Source organism: Cynara cardunculus (genome assembly GCF_001531365.2).
Source record: "Cynara cardunculus var. scolymus isolate 2C chromosome LG 5, CcrdV1, whole genome shotgun sequence".
NCBI classification, from domain to species: Eukaryota; Viridiplantae; Streptophyta; class Magnoliopsida; order Asterales; family Asteraceae; genus Cynara; species Cynara cardunculus.
Genome location: NC_037532.1, coordinates 9,598,792 through 9,613,553, shown reverse-complemented (window position 1 = coordinate 9,613,553; position 14,762 = coordinate 9,598,792). Strand labels below are relative to the sequence as shown.

At 37.7% G+C, this 14,762-nt stretch overlaps 1 protein-coding gene across 1 annotated transcript; it reads right to left on the bottom strand.

Moving 5' to 3' along the window:
• Positions 1-5,911: 5,911 nt before the first annotated feature.
• On the bottom strand, positions 5,912-6,379 carry LOC112512789. Its single transcript, XM_025118933.1, has one exon. The coding sequence runs from the start codon at positions 6,377-6,379 to the stop codon at positions 5,912-5,914; it is 468 nt and encodes a 155-aa protein (XP_024974701.1).
• Positions 6,380-14,762: the final 8,383 nt, after the last annotated feature.

Sequence of the window (14,762 nt, the reverse complement as noted above, 5' to 3'; positions counted from 1 at the left end):
TTAATTTTAGAGAAATACATGAAACAATTTCATTAATGTTAGAGAAATACATGAAACAGTTTATTAAGTATTATATGAAACAATTTCACAACCATATATGAAACAACTTCATTAAAAAAAGTATTATATGAAACAATTTCACAAGATTAAACAATTTCATGAAAAAAATTTCTTAAGATTAAACAATGAAATCGACAGATGAAGGTGGTTTGCACGGTTTACACAAATGATGGTGGTTTTCATATGATCACTCCTCTATATAAATAATATGTATGCATACATAACATATTATATGCATTAATTAAAAAAATATAGTTTCAATATCTAAACATCAACTTAAACAAGTTTTTTTTTTTGAATCACATGGATATCCAACCCGCTATGCGAGCCGACTAATCCCAAAATGACCACCTGCTTTGCAGATAGCCTGGAGTCACCGCATTTGAATCTCCGTGGCCGTAGGGGGATTTTTATTTCTCCTTGGATTTGAACATGTAACCTCCTGATACTTTTGACCTTTGGAGCCAAGCTCAAACCAATCAGGCACCACCCTTGTGGTTAACTTAAACAAGTGTTCATAAACGTGATAATCGCAAGCAATAGGTTCAATATTTGAGTCAACATCATCTATGTAACACCCCTAAAATCGAAGTAAATTTAAACCAAAAGTCGACATACGAATAGAGCCTATAAAACATTTAATCATCCAAAATGGGGAAAAAGTATAGTGTTTACAACCCATAGATATTAGATGATAAATATTAACCTATCTAAACTACACTAAGTTTTGGTTAAAACAGGTGTTATTATCATCTTCAAAAAAATCTTGTCAAAGAATAATGCCAACTTGGCTAAAAGCTAATGACCCTAAAAGTGTCTCTACTGGCATCTAAATCCACCACTAAGAGAACCTGATATACATTTCATATAAGAAAAAGTGTTAGGGTTAATACCTAGTGAGAACAAACATTTATAAATTATATAAATAACTTAAAACAGTTAGGGTTTGGAAAACTGATATAAAACTCAACTCATATATTCCAATTAGAGACCATAAGGTCCAAAATACATCTTATAATGATGAGGGAGACTCGATTTTCCATAGGTAATAATGGAACACAAAAGTAGACCATAATTCCATGTTATAGAGCTCATACTAAAGATCAATGATCAATGAGTTCAACCAATCTATGATTTCTAGACCAGCCTCTCAATGATCCTAGTTACACTCATTCACTAGAAGTTACATCAAGCTGCCAATGGCTAGAGTTCAACCCCTGTGATTTATAGTTCAAAGCCTCTGAAATCCCAATATCTATTTCTAGTTACAAACGAGAAGATTATACCACTTCAAATCAAATCGACTCCTTTGTCTATGGATCCATTATATTATACTTTAACATAAGTCACAACTTTAAAGTGACCAACTATAATCATACATACAATTTTCACGATTCAAATGTCCTCATCAAATCATTTTATCATAAAATTTACCAACTAGAGCAAAGCTCTCATAATTTCTCAAATAATTGCTATTTTTCATGAAATACTTCCAAATAGGGAGTTGTGAAGAATAATCATTTATCACGATGTGCAAGTTTCCAAAATATTGTTGGTATGACCAATATACCCTTTTACAACATTTTCTCGAAGATCTAACACTTTCTAGAGAAAGGGGCAAAACCCGAAATCTTCTAAAATACTTAAAGCTAGCCAAAACACGTAAACATGTAAAGAATATTAAAGGAATGTTTTACGAGATTGAAAACCAAGTATTTTGACATGTATAAAGTTTTAAGAAACGTTAGGATGAACTTACAAGTTAGGTTTTGAAAAAAACCTAAAACCTAGCAAAATGAGAGGATGGATGTGTAAGTCTTGATTCCTCAACTCAAACTCTTGAACCTTGATGATTGATACCAATAAATGCTCCTTGAATAATTTAAAAATTGGACCTAGGGTTTTGACAAAATCGATAATCAGAGAAGGGTTTCCATTCATTGCATCAAAACAGAATACACGGAGGCTATATATAATAGCAAAAGAGATAAACGAGGAAACAAAAATAAACCACAAAGATAGGAGATATGCATGGAAGAGATAAAGGAAAGTAATCTAACCCTTTAATCCCAATACTCGCTCTCAAGTTGGAGCATGTAAGTTTCGAGCGCCCAACTTGCCAAGGAGAAACTGTAATTGTTGCGTCCCTAAGCCTTTGGTGAGAAGATCAGCAATTTGTAGTTTAGTGTCAACAGAACGTGGAACAATTTCTTTGGTGTCAACTCGCTCACGAACAAAAAAACAATCCATCTCCACATGTTTTGTCCGTTCGTGGAAAACGAGATTGGTAGCTATATGACGAGCAGCTTGGTTATCGCAGAAAAGAGGAGTAGGTCCAGTAATGTTTTCATCCAACTCTTTCAGCAGCCATCTAACCTATAAAACTTCACTAACTGTTGACGCCATGGATCGGTATTCAGCTTCAGCTTAAGAACGGGAAACCACATATTGCTTCTTTGTTTTCTAAGAGATAGGTGCACCTCCAAATAATAGCATGTAACCTGTACTAGATCGTCGAGTAAGAGGACACCTTAACCAATCAGAGTCACAATATGCCAAGAGATCACCACCACCTTCTCGTGGAAGAAGGACTCCTTGACCTGGAGTGGCTTTTAGGTACCGAAGCACTCGGACAACTGCATTCATATGAGGTTGTCGTGGATCTACGACAAATTGACTTAAAAGATTTACCGTGTAGGCTACGTCTGGTCTGGTTGCCTGCATCAACCTTCGGCTCCTTTTCAGCCTTGTCTAGTTTAAGGTTTTGTTCAATGGGAAATGAACTAGGCCGACACCCTTGCATACCACAATCATCAAGTATATCAAGGATGTACTTCCGTTGACTCAACACTAAGCCTTTTGGGACACGAGTAACCTCTATCCCAAGGAAATATTTGAGATTTCCAAGGTCTTTGATGCTGAATCGTTTGTCAAGTTCTTCTTTTGTTTCATGAATTTTGTTGGTGTCATTCCCCACGATGATGACATCATCAACGTAAATGAGAGCTGCTATAAAGACATTTTCCTGTCGTAATATGAACAGCGAATGATCTACCTTTGACTGTTTAAACCGTAGCTCGAGAAGGGCATTGGTACATTTTTTATACCAATTTCGAGAAGCTTGTTTCAAGCCATACAATGACTTTCTGAGCCTACATACTTTCGTTTCTCCTTCTTTAGCAAATCCTTGAGGGATCTTCATGTTCATTTCTTCGTTTAAGTCACCATGCAAGAAAGCATTATTGACGTCTAGTTGTTGTATGGACCAATTTCTTTTGACAGCGACAGCAAGCAAAGTGCGTACAGTGACAAGTTTAGCAACTGGAGCGAAGGTATCATGATAATCCATGCCCTCCAGTTGCGTGAAACCTTTAGCAACCAGACGTGCTTTGAACCTCACTACTTCTCCATTTGGTTTGTATTTTATTTTGTATACCCATTTTGAATCGATAGCGCGTTTGCCTTCTGGTAAGTCTTCAATGGTCCAAGTATCGTTTTCTTCGAGTGCCCTAACCTCTCTTCTCATGGCATTTTTCCATCTCTCATCTTTGACTGCTTGATGGAAATATTTTGGCTCATCGATAGAATCGATGGCAGCTAAGAAAACTTTGTGAGAGTTAGAGAAATTATTATAAGAAACATAGTTTGTTAAAAGGTATACCGTGGAAGAGCTTTGAGTTGGCGGGGTGCGCGTAAGGTTGACCGAATGGGGCAGCTGAACGATATAATCTTGCAAGTGACGTGGCTGTGTTCTGGTTCGTTGAGGTCGTGAGTATTCAGCAGTTTGATCATTGTCGCTGTGACTGATAGGGCTATGCTCAGTTTCCACTTCATGCATGTGGTTGAGCCTCGTTGTCATGCAAAAAATCAGAATCATCACTTGACGGAGTATGTTGATTTTCGATTGAGTCTAACCCACGTTCCTCATCATTGGGAACCTCATAAGGCACGRTTTCATCAAAACAATCACCTCSACTTGCCTCGCTTTCAGTTTCGGTGAAAGGGAATTTTGTTTCATGAAATCTCACGTCTCTAGATACCGCCATTCTTCTCTTCTCAATGTCATATATTTTATAACCCTTTGTACCCGTTGGATATCCCAAGAAAATCCCCGGTCTCCCCCTCATTTCAAACTTGTCACCTTTGGTTTCTGTGTTTCTGTAGTAAGCTAGACAATCGAAAACCTTCATGAAGTTGTAGTCGGGCTTTTGACCAAAAACGATTTCATATGGGGTTTTGTTGTCAATCACACGAGATGGCAGTCGATTAATGATATAGGTGGCAGTTAAGATACACTCACCCCAAAAGCGTTTAGGAAGGTTTGCTTGAAACCTTAAGGCTCGTGCCGTCTCAAAGAGGTGTCGATGCTTCCGCTCAACGACTCCGTTCTGTTGAGGCGTGTGTGGACAGGAGGTCTCAAGTTTGATCCCCTCTTCATTATAGAAGTTCAGCATGTCGTTCGAGGTAAACTTGCCGCCATTGTCGCACCTGATCTTCTTAATGTTCTTGTCAAATTGATTCTTTATCATTTTGTGGAAATTCATCAGATGTTTGCTAACTTCATGTTTAAACTTCAACAGAAAAACCCAAACAACTCTACTGAAATCGTCAACTATAGTAAAAAAATAACCAGCTCTCGATAAAGGAGTACGGTATTTACCCCAAATGTCACAATGCAATAACTCAAAACAACCACTAGTTTTAATTTCACTGTTTGAAAAAGGAAGCCTTGTGTGTTTGGCTTTAGAACAAGAATCACATTGTTTATTAAAAGAAAAACTACTAAGAGACTCGATTTTGGCAAGTTTTTCGTTTGAAGCGTGACCTAGCCTTTTGTGCCAAATGCCGCCCGTCGTCATCGTCACTTTTCTAGACATCTCAAGGACTCCCATTCGGTACAGACCCCTCTTGCATTCACCCGCACCAATCAAGCTCTTCGTGTACAACTTCTGTATAATACAAAAGTCAAGAAAGAAGGTTATTGCGCATTGAAGATCTTTACATATTCGACTTACTGACAGAAGATTGTAAGTGAATTTAGGTATGTGAAGAACACCATTGAGTTTAGTACCACCAGGCAAAAAACAACTTCTTTTTCCCTCAACTGGGATAACATCACCATTAGGGATAAGAACAGGATTTTCAAAATGAGTTTTGGTTATGTTTTCAAGAATGCCATCGTCGTGGGTTATGTGCTCGGTTGATCCTGAGTCCACAACCTAATCGTTGTTAACATCCCTATTACCTGTCATGTAAGCTGTCGGTTTGATCCTATCCTTATTCGTACCTTCCTTCTCTTCAAAGTGCTTCAGAAAAGTCATGTATTGGTCGGCGCTCAGGCCTGGAACGGGACTCAATTCCTTGTCGACATAGGCAGCTTTTGGCTTCGATTCCGTTCGCCTTTTGTTTCCCGGCCACCACTCGGGATATCCTATCCTTTTGAAACAACCCTCTTTGGAGTGACCATCCTTTCCACAGAAAGTACAATTTTGACGATCTTTCCTTTCTTCGCATCGGTGGGCCCTGTTTTGTCACATCGCTGGTTCGGAGTGCTTTCACGTCGTACTGGCATGGTGGTCTTGAAGGCCGCTGCCTCCACTGAAGGTCTCTTGTCCCTAGAAATAGCTCTTTGCCGCTCGTCCTCCGCAACAAGGTGGTAAGCGTTCCCCAGATTAGGAATCAAATTTGTAGCCAAAATCTGGGTCCTAATGACGGAGAATTCGTTATCAAGACCCATGAGGAATTCATACAATTTTTCTTTGTCTCTCAGTTGACTTAGGTTTTTGGTGACGTCACACTTGCATCCACTACATGTGCAGCGGGGTAAGGGCAATGCAGCTTGCATCTTGTCCTATATGGCTCGGAGCTTGGTGTAGTATGTTGACATGGATGCCCCCTTCTGGTGGGTAGATGCCAGCGTTTGCTTGAGCTTGTAGGCACGAGGAGCATTCTCCTTTCCGAATCGTTCTTGAAGGTCCGCCCAAATTTCTGAAGCGGTATTAGCGTACTTTACGCTTCCTCTGATGTCTCTTTCTATTGCCGTGGTGAGCCAGCCCTTCACTATAGCATCACAACGCATCCACAACATGTAGTTGGCATGTGTCTTTTCGGGTTTCTCGATGGTGCCATCAACGAAGCCTACCTTGTTTTTGGCAAAGAGAAAATTCATCATCTCTTGCGACCAATCTGCAAAATTGCTGTCGGTGAGATTGTCGTTGACGTGCATCTGTTTTGGGTAATCGGATGCATGGATGTAGAACGGTGAGTTCGGATCCGGTGCATCATTCTTTTTGTTTGAGGACTCTGCGTCGCCGGTCATGTCTGTCGGCTATTTGAGACTTTTAGGGTTTGGATGTAGCCCGCTCTGATACCATGACAAAATCGATAATCAAAGAAGGGTTTCCATTCATTGCATCAAAACAGAATACACGGAGGCTATATATAATAGGAAAAGAGATAAACGAGGAAACAAAAATAAACCACAAAGATAGGAGATATGCACGGAAGAGATAAAGGAAAGTAATCTAATCCTCTAATCCTAATAGGTTTCTTAGAAGCTTTAAACGAAGAGGAAGAATGAGAGGTAAAGAGTAAATGAGGAGAATAGACCATATTCCTGACTTAAATGACTTGCACATAGTGCGACCCTGCCATGCAACCCCAAGGTCGTGGCACAAGGGTCGCTCGTGTCCCAATTCAACCTACGGTACAAGAAACGTGACCCTGTCATTGCGATATAAGGGCCAAAGTCACGAGGGTCGCAGACTCCCAAATTCCATTCTTACGTTACATCAAGTGCGACCCTGGCCATGCTACACAAGGGTCGCGGCACAAGGATCGTACGACCCAAGCTGATGCCTAAAATGCCAAAATCAAACCTGTTCTAAGGACTAAATTCTATAAATTAGCAATATCGAATTTAGACACACGAAAATCCCAATAACAAGCGTAACCTTGAAGAAGAATTGATCAAGATCTAATTACGTACTTCAAAAAAATCTGGGTGTTACAATCTAATATGTTCACTTCTTCATTTAGGTTAGCTTCCCAATCTTCCCCTTCGTCTCCAATGTGATCATCAAAGGCAGAGGCCAGGAACCAACAACCGTGGTCACTAGTCAACTATAGCATGCATTGGAGGGTAAAAAAGGAGGATACTGAGGACTAACTATTGAGGAGGAGTTGAGGACCACAATTCCACAAGCACTAAACAGAGGGAGTGAGGACCTCAATTACCAGGAGCAAAAGCAGGGCTGTTGAATGTTGATTCGACGAGAAGGATGGGGAGGTTGGTGGAGGTGTCAATGAGGAGGTTGATGGCTGGAATAAGACTCGTGGTTGTGAAGAAGATGGAGGAGGTTGGGCCTAGGTACGAGATCGAGCGAGGAATGAGGAGAAGAGGACGATAATGTTGAAACTTGAAAGTTAGAAATTTGAAAACCTGATAAAGACTAATCCAATTTGTTAACTTTTCCAGGTTGAGTAGGCTCTTTAACTTAACTATTTCGATGGAAATGGCTCTCCTTCGTCATCAAAAGGTGTTTTTTTGGGTATGAAGTGTAATCCATCATTCATTGTTTGGATAACGAGTCTTATCCATATATTCGGTGTTTTGGGTACAGAGTTTTATTCATGTTTTTGGTGTTTGAATATTATGTTTCATTCACGTTTTAATTTCACATTAAAATTGGTGTTTCGGTCATTGAGTTTTCATCATGAAATAGTGGGTTTCGTAAAAGAAGTTACTTTTATGGTAAATACATTTTCGTTTGGGAAACTATGACTTAAGGAAACGTTTTAAGTTTTATCATCTTACATTTGAAATGAAAACTGTTTGAATTCGCTAGACTTTAAGCTTGACACTTTTTATTGTTGACATGTGCATCACGGCCTAGCTATGGTTCTAACGACACTTGTGTAGAGTAGAGTGTTAGTTAGGGGCACGAGAAGGACTTAGCAATTCTTGGGATGTCTTTCGTACTTTGGAGATGACGATTGCATTTGGTTTTATTAACACCTGTTTCTAACCTAGTCCTTGTGTAAGGATTGGTTTGAAAGTTGTTGATTGTTAAATTTGGTATTTCCTTGTAAGCAACTGAAGGATAATCTTTGAAAATGAATTTGGAGTAGGATTAAAATTTACTATGTGTTAGGCCTTCGACTTGTCTTTTCGGAAGTCTTTAGAGTCTCTCACATGAGATCAACTTAAGATCTGAAGTCTGTCTTTCAGAGGTCTTCAACACTTACGTCTTTCTAAAAACATGAAGATCGAACTCAAATGTTCCCGCCTAAAGTTAGTTAGTGCACTTTCCACGTGGAAGAAGCTCATTAGTCACTTTCATCTTTAGCGCCTATAAGTAAAGAGTTGATGTTCTTTGTAAGATAACTTATGCCTCTCTGCTCAGAAGAAATCGTTTGAAGATCAATCTTGTAATCTCTCATTTACAGCTTTTGTAACACTCCAATATCACACTTGCATAAAAATATTTATTTCCATATATCAAGAAATGTAATTTTACATATTTGGTCCCAATATCTACAAAAGTTACATTACAAAGTAGCTACCAAATTTTTCATATAATTTTAGTACACAACTTGTATACATAACAAGTATTCAAATACAAAAGAAAACACATTATCCCAATATCCCATTCATGAATTTATAAAGTCTTCATAATTTTCCCTTTCCCTTATCATCCAGTTGTGCCCGACCTGTTATGCACATTTAGTGGCCTACGATTTTGACGACGATTTGAAGATCTATTTTTTCTTATTACATAACGGTTTATATAAATAGGTGGTCAGAGGGGACCATTATCACCATCCCCACCGACATCCACCACCAAGCATATAGAAACAAACCTCCTTTGGTATTCTGATCCCCCTCAGTCACCGATCACCGTCCACTGATCACCATCGACCACCGATCATCGTCCACTGACCAAAGACCATCAAGCACCGACGACCATCGATCACCGTCCACCGACATCCACCACTGTATACCAACATCTACTACATCCACCTCCAACGTCCACCACCGTCTGCCGCCACCTACCACCGTCCACCTCCGGCATCTACCACCATCTGTCGCCACCGACCACCGTTTACTGCCACCTACCACCGTATATCGCCACTTACCACCGTCTGTCGCTACCTACCATCATGGAACAACCGGTAAAAAGTCTCATTTTTTTTAAATTTAACTTAAGAATCTATTTTTGTCTACTATTTAACTTAATAATCTATATTTTAATTTTGTTTATATTAATTTTGTACAACATTTAATTCTTGAATTATTTTTTGACAGCTGTTCTACCAGTCGTTACTGCATTGTAGGCCCAAATTTCTATAATAAAAAAATAAACGAAATATTATAAACTAATCTAAGGAGGTTAAACATGTTAAGAGATACATGTTTCGGCCCATGGTTAGAAGAGAAGTGACACACCACCTCGTAGTGGTGTTTGGTTGATTTTTTAACCTTTATCTGGAAGTTTTCATAAACGCACTTTAATCCCAATATGAGCTTCAATACTTTCTTCGAGTTAAAGGTTTGGAAAACTTTTACATGGGATATAGGCTGGTAGGAAATGTTTCCCTGTCTAGGTTTGATAACAGGGGCTGAGCAATGTGTTAGGTTGGGCATACTCCAAAAACTATTCCTTACCGGACATATTTCTTCATCATCTTAGTTATCGTCTTCGGGATATTCAAAATTTCTGCTGCAACATAAACGTCTTCATTCATATTTACCTCCCATAATGGTTTTGACTGTTTCGGAGACTGGATCAGGAACTGGTTGGAAGACCGTATCGGAAAATGATTCAAATCTTGAACAAAATACCTATCATGATACATGATTTATTGGTCTAAAATCATCAGCCAGTTGATTATCAGGTTTATTGACTATGGCAGCACCATGTTGATTGATTCTGACAAACATTGTAGGTATAAGCTCCACTACCACCGGGGAAGAAACTGTTTGGTTGATTGAATCCGGCAGCATAATATGGATTTCCTTCACTACCACTAGGGAAGAAATAACTTGATTCATTGATTCTGTAGAATCGTATGGATTTCCACCACTACCATCGGGGTAAAAAGTACCTGTTTGATTGATTCCAGAAGGACCGTATGGGTTTGCACCACTAGCGCCGAGGAAATACATACTTCGTTGAGGGATTACGACACTTGATGTATTTCCACCATAACCACCATTGTTGACAACAGAGAGTGTCAAAATTTCCGGTAAACTTTGATGAATAAATTCTGGAACATCACCATATCGTCGTCGTTGCCTAGCTCAAATAACTTTTGACTGGAATTGGAATTATTTTTATGGAATAACCTAAAAGGACTACGTAAAATTAACTTTTTCTCAACACGTTTAAGCAAACCATAATATGTTATTGGTGAAGGCAAATGTAATATACGTGTGGGGGCTGTTAACGACATATACTCTATGGCACCATTTATCGTTTGGAATGAACCGTCACTTTGAACATACACGGAACCATTATCACTTTGACGTGATTTCATATTTATGTTTAAGGATTAAGGGTTGTAATGGTAGATTGTGTTTAAGAGTTAAGGGTTGTGATGGTAGATTGTGTTGAAGGGTTGTAAGAGTAGAAGTGTTTGAAACCTTCATTTTTAGCTTTGTCAATTTAGAAAATATGAGAGTAGAAGTGAAATGTGAAGGAAAATGAATGAGAAGTCACAAGCTATACATAGTGATATTTCGTAAGAAGGAATGAGTGATCACTACAAAATAGTCTGGGGGAGATCCTGGGGTAAGTGGGGCTGATCCCCCTTTTCAGATAAAAATCAGATTTTTTGTCCCCCAAATCAGATACATGTAGGACTCCTTCCATATTTTTTTAAGTCCAATCAGATACCAAGGGCGATCCTAGTGGTTATTTTGTGACAACTCGTTGAAAAGTGGCTATTTTGTTAATACAATATGTATAAAGCCATTATTTTGGTGATTTTCCCTTAAATAAATTCACCATGTGTATCAACCAAAAGTGCATCTTATTGGTTAACAAAAGATTTCAAAATATAGTTCGAGTAATATGGATAATCATAGAGTAAAACACTTTTCAACAAAATAGTCCCTTTTGTAAAGATTCCATTATAGTTCGAGTAATATGGATAATCATAGAGTAAAACAGATCGACGACAATGAGAATGAAAAAGCTAAAAGCGTCTACGAATACATTCGGAATTCGAATTCCGAAAGTGAAGAAAATGATCAAAGCGTTCACGCACATGTTCACTCAAACGTCGACATATGTGTTCACTCGTGCACATATATGTTCAATTGGTTCACACAATATGTCCATTTGGTTCACACACATGTTTTAATTATTCATTAGGTTTACACATTGTTTTGATGAAGATTATGAACCTAATTTTCAATTGTTCATTAGTTTCACACATTGTTCATTAGGTTCACACACATGTTTCAATCTTATTTGGATGCCGTCGCCTGGTAATCCTTCCAAATCCTCCATTGTTTTGATGAAGATTATGAACCTAATTTTTAGCTATTGATTTAAGATATTGATCGATGAGATTGACGGTTTCTTTATTGATTGGAAGTTACATAATAGACTGACAAAATAGGATATGTTAAGATCATTCACTTTTTACAATTCTATCCTCTTAACCATTGTGAACCTAATTTTTTATTAATATGGTAATTAAATAATTAAATTTTTAGTCTCAATAAATGACAACATGTTCAAATCAACGACCAAGATCGGTTAATAAAGTTATCACGATAATCTTGGTTAGTATTTGAATCAGCCCCTATATAGATATGCATGTATGTATAGACTTGGGAACACGTGAGACCAGCCTGTTTTTGTGAGACCGTGAGACCACTTTTATACACTTGAAACTTTACAACAAAAACATTGTGTTCACAGTGTTTTTGCTGCGAAGGTTCAGAATTTTTTTAACTTCACAGTGTTTTTGCTGCGAAGGTTCAGAATTTTTTTAACTTCACAGTGTTTTTGCTGCGAAGGTTCAGAATTTTTTTAACTTCACAGCGTTTTGTTGTGAAGTTTCAAATGTAGAAAGTGGTCTCACGGGTCTCACGAAACAAGTTTGTCTCACGTGAACCCTATCCTATATGTATATGTATATATATCTATATGTATGTTTTATTTTTAAAATAAAATAACATAAAATCTTAAAATGTCAAAATACATCTTTTTCAACGAGAGTCTGAAGAAATAAAAGTATTATAAAATAACAATCACATAAATCATGTCCACAATTAACTCTAAAAAGATGTTAATTCAAATATATACATATATTTAATAAAGTTTAGCAATCGTTTACCTAAACACTTATTCGATAAGCGCTTAACGGTAAAATTCAACTCTATCGCTTACTTACCGGATAAGATTTTAGTCTACCAAAACGACATCGTATGTAACAACTTACCCGGTAAACGCTAACCGTGATAAGAGTCGTCGTCATCACTTACCGGGTAAAACTCTCAGTCCTTAACTTCACTCTTACCATATGTTATACATGAACAATGACATGACATGAAAACCTAGTAACTTGTGTCATTTCTTTTTAATTCAAGTCAAAATGTTATCAATTCCTATAATTGGTAAAAAAAATTCAAAGCACAAAACTCTATTAAACAATAGTTTAAAAGTACGTTGTTATAATAAAGAAAAAATGAAAGTACAATATCATAATAAATAAATATACAAAAATAGGTTATTATTTATAAAAACATAAAATACAATAAAAATTGTTCGAGGCCCCATGCCCCTATCATGGTCTAACAAGGAAAATATTGAACCTGAACGATGGTCTAGTCTGGTCTAGTTCGTAACCAGTCTGGTTTGCATGAAAGAAAATTTATAAAAAAAAATGAATTTGGATCTGTAAGATACCAATAACTTTTTGTGTTTTATTCCACTTTCTTTATGTTGAAGAATGATTTAAGAATTCTATTGAAGTCAATTACGTTTATTCTCATTTTGGAAATTCTGTTATAAATGCTATTAAACATCTTCACTCATCAACCACAAAAAACTTCTTCAATCCATCAATTGAAAGCCATAATGTGTCTTTTATAAGTTGAGATGCATCATTTTGCGGTTATGATATAATCTCGGAGATATGCCAGAAAGCACAATGTTGGATGAAATGGGCTCATATGGCCTAGACACGGTTCGGTCTGTATCCTGGTTGCGCCATCAAATGACGTGATATTTAGATGGAGCGAGATATTAAAGGCTTTTGTTCATCGAGCACCATGCTGAATCATTTGATTATTGAACTTGAGCTTGAGCTTGAGCCTATTATTGTATAGGCTCCCGATTAGCTTAAATGAGTAGACCTTAACAATATCAAGCACATCGAGCCTATACAAGTTATGGTGTAATCTTAATATATTTAGTCCACCAACCATAAGCTAACTTAGGGGCCGTTTACCAAATGCTTACCCGAGTAAGCGCTTAATAAATCACATTACATTATCGGATGAATATGGTAAGGACCAAGACTCTTACCCGGTAAGAGCAAGACAAGGACCAAGACTCTTACCCGGTAAGTGAGGGCAACGACTCTTACCCGGTAAGTGAGGGCAACGACTCTTACCACGGTAAGCGTTTACCGGGTAAATTGTTGTATACGATGCCGTTTTGATGGACTAAAATCTTACCCGGTAAGTAAATGATTGTGTTATTTTTTGCCGGTAAGCACTTACCGGGTAAGTGTTTGGTAAACGGCCCCTTATTTTTTTGAGCCTACTGAAAAAGCTCCGTTAGATAAGCCATAAACTAGCTTATAAACTAGTTTTTTGAAAAGCTATTTCTGATAGTCTTTCAATAAGCTCTAGGGGCTTTTCTCACTTTTTTTTCCCTTCCAAATGTGCCCCTTATATGTTAGACTTGAGTAATTTTTCAATTTACGGCCTGTAAAGTCAGTTTACATTGTAAGTTACCTTATCAGCTAGTTTTTACTATTCGTAACTAATTTATCCATTAACAACTACAACTAGCTTGTGAGGCAACACCTGACATATCAGCCACTTTGCCAATGAGAGCATTAGCTTCTTAGAGATTTTACATGTACTTTTGAAGGACGATTTATTGTTAATTTTATTCTAAGTGTTCAATTTAATGTTATATGGGTCAAAGTAGAGCAAAAAACTCAAGCTTATAACAACTCATAAAAACCAAGCCTATATGAGTCGAAGCTGAGCCGAATCCCAAGCTTCTAAGCCTCAACAATCCACAACCTACATGGTTTTCATGAGTTAAGCTCAGCCTGTTGGGTTTTTCTTATGGTTTTAGCCCATGAGGAAGGCCTATATATGTTCTGGCCTATATATATATATATAGCCCTTTTGCAGCCCTAGTTCTTAGATTTTAAGTGTGCAGCCAAAAATAGAAAAAAAAAGGAGAGAGCTCCAAATATTTTCGTCATTTTTGACACAGCAGCAAAAAAACTCTGTTTCCCGGAGATTGAACGGTCGGATCGTCGTGATTTTTTGCCAGTGTCTTCACAACATCCGAGCCAACGTTTTGGCGATCGGATCGTGGTTTTGAGGTTTGGAGGTCAGGTTTTCTAGGGGTTCTTCACAGCAGCTTTTGTGGTGATATTCTCTTCACTTTTGCCTATTTTGGTTCCATACATCTTGATGTGCTTATTTCCAAGTGTATGAT

Bases quoted from the DNA above. Each gene is read 5' to 3' on its own strand.
- LOC112512789 (XM_025118933.1), bottom strand. From the start codon at position 6,379: ATGACCGGCGACGCAGAGTCCTCAAACAAAAAGAATGATGCACCGGAT.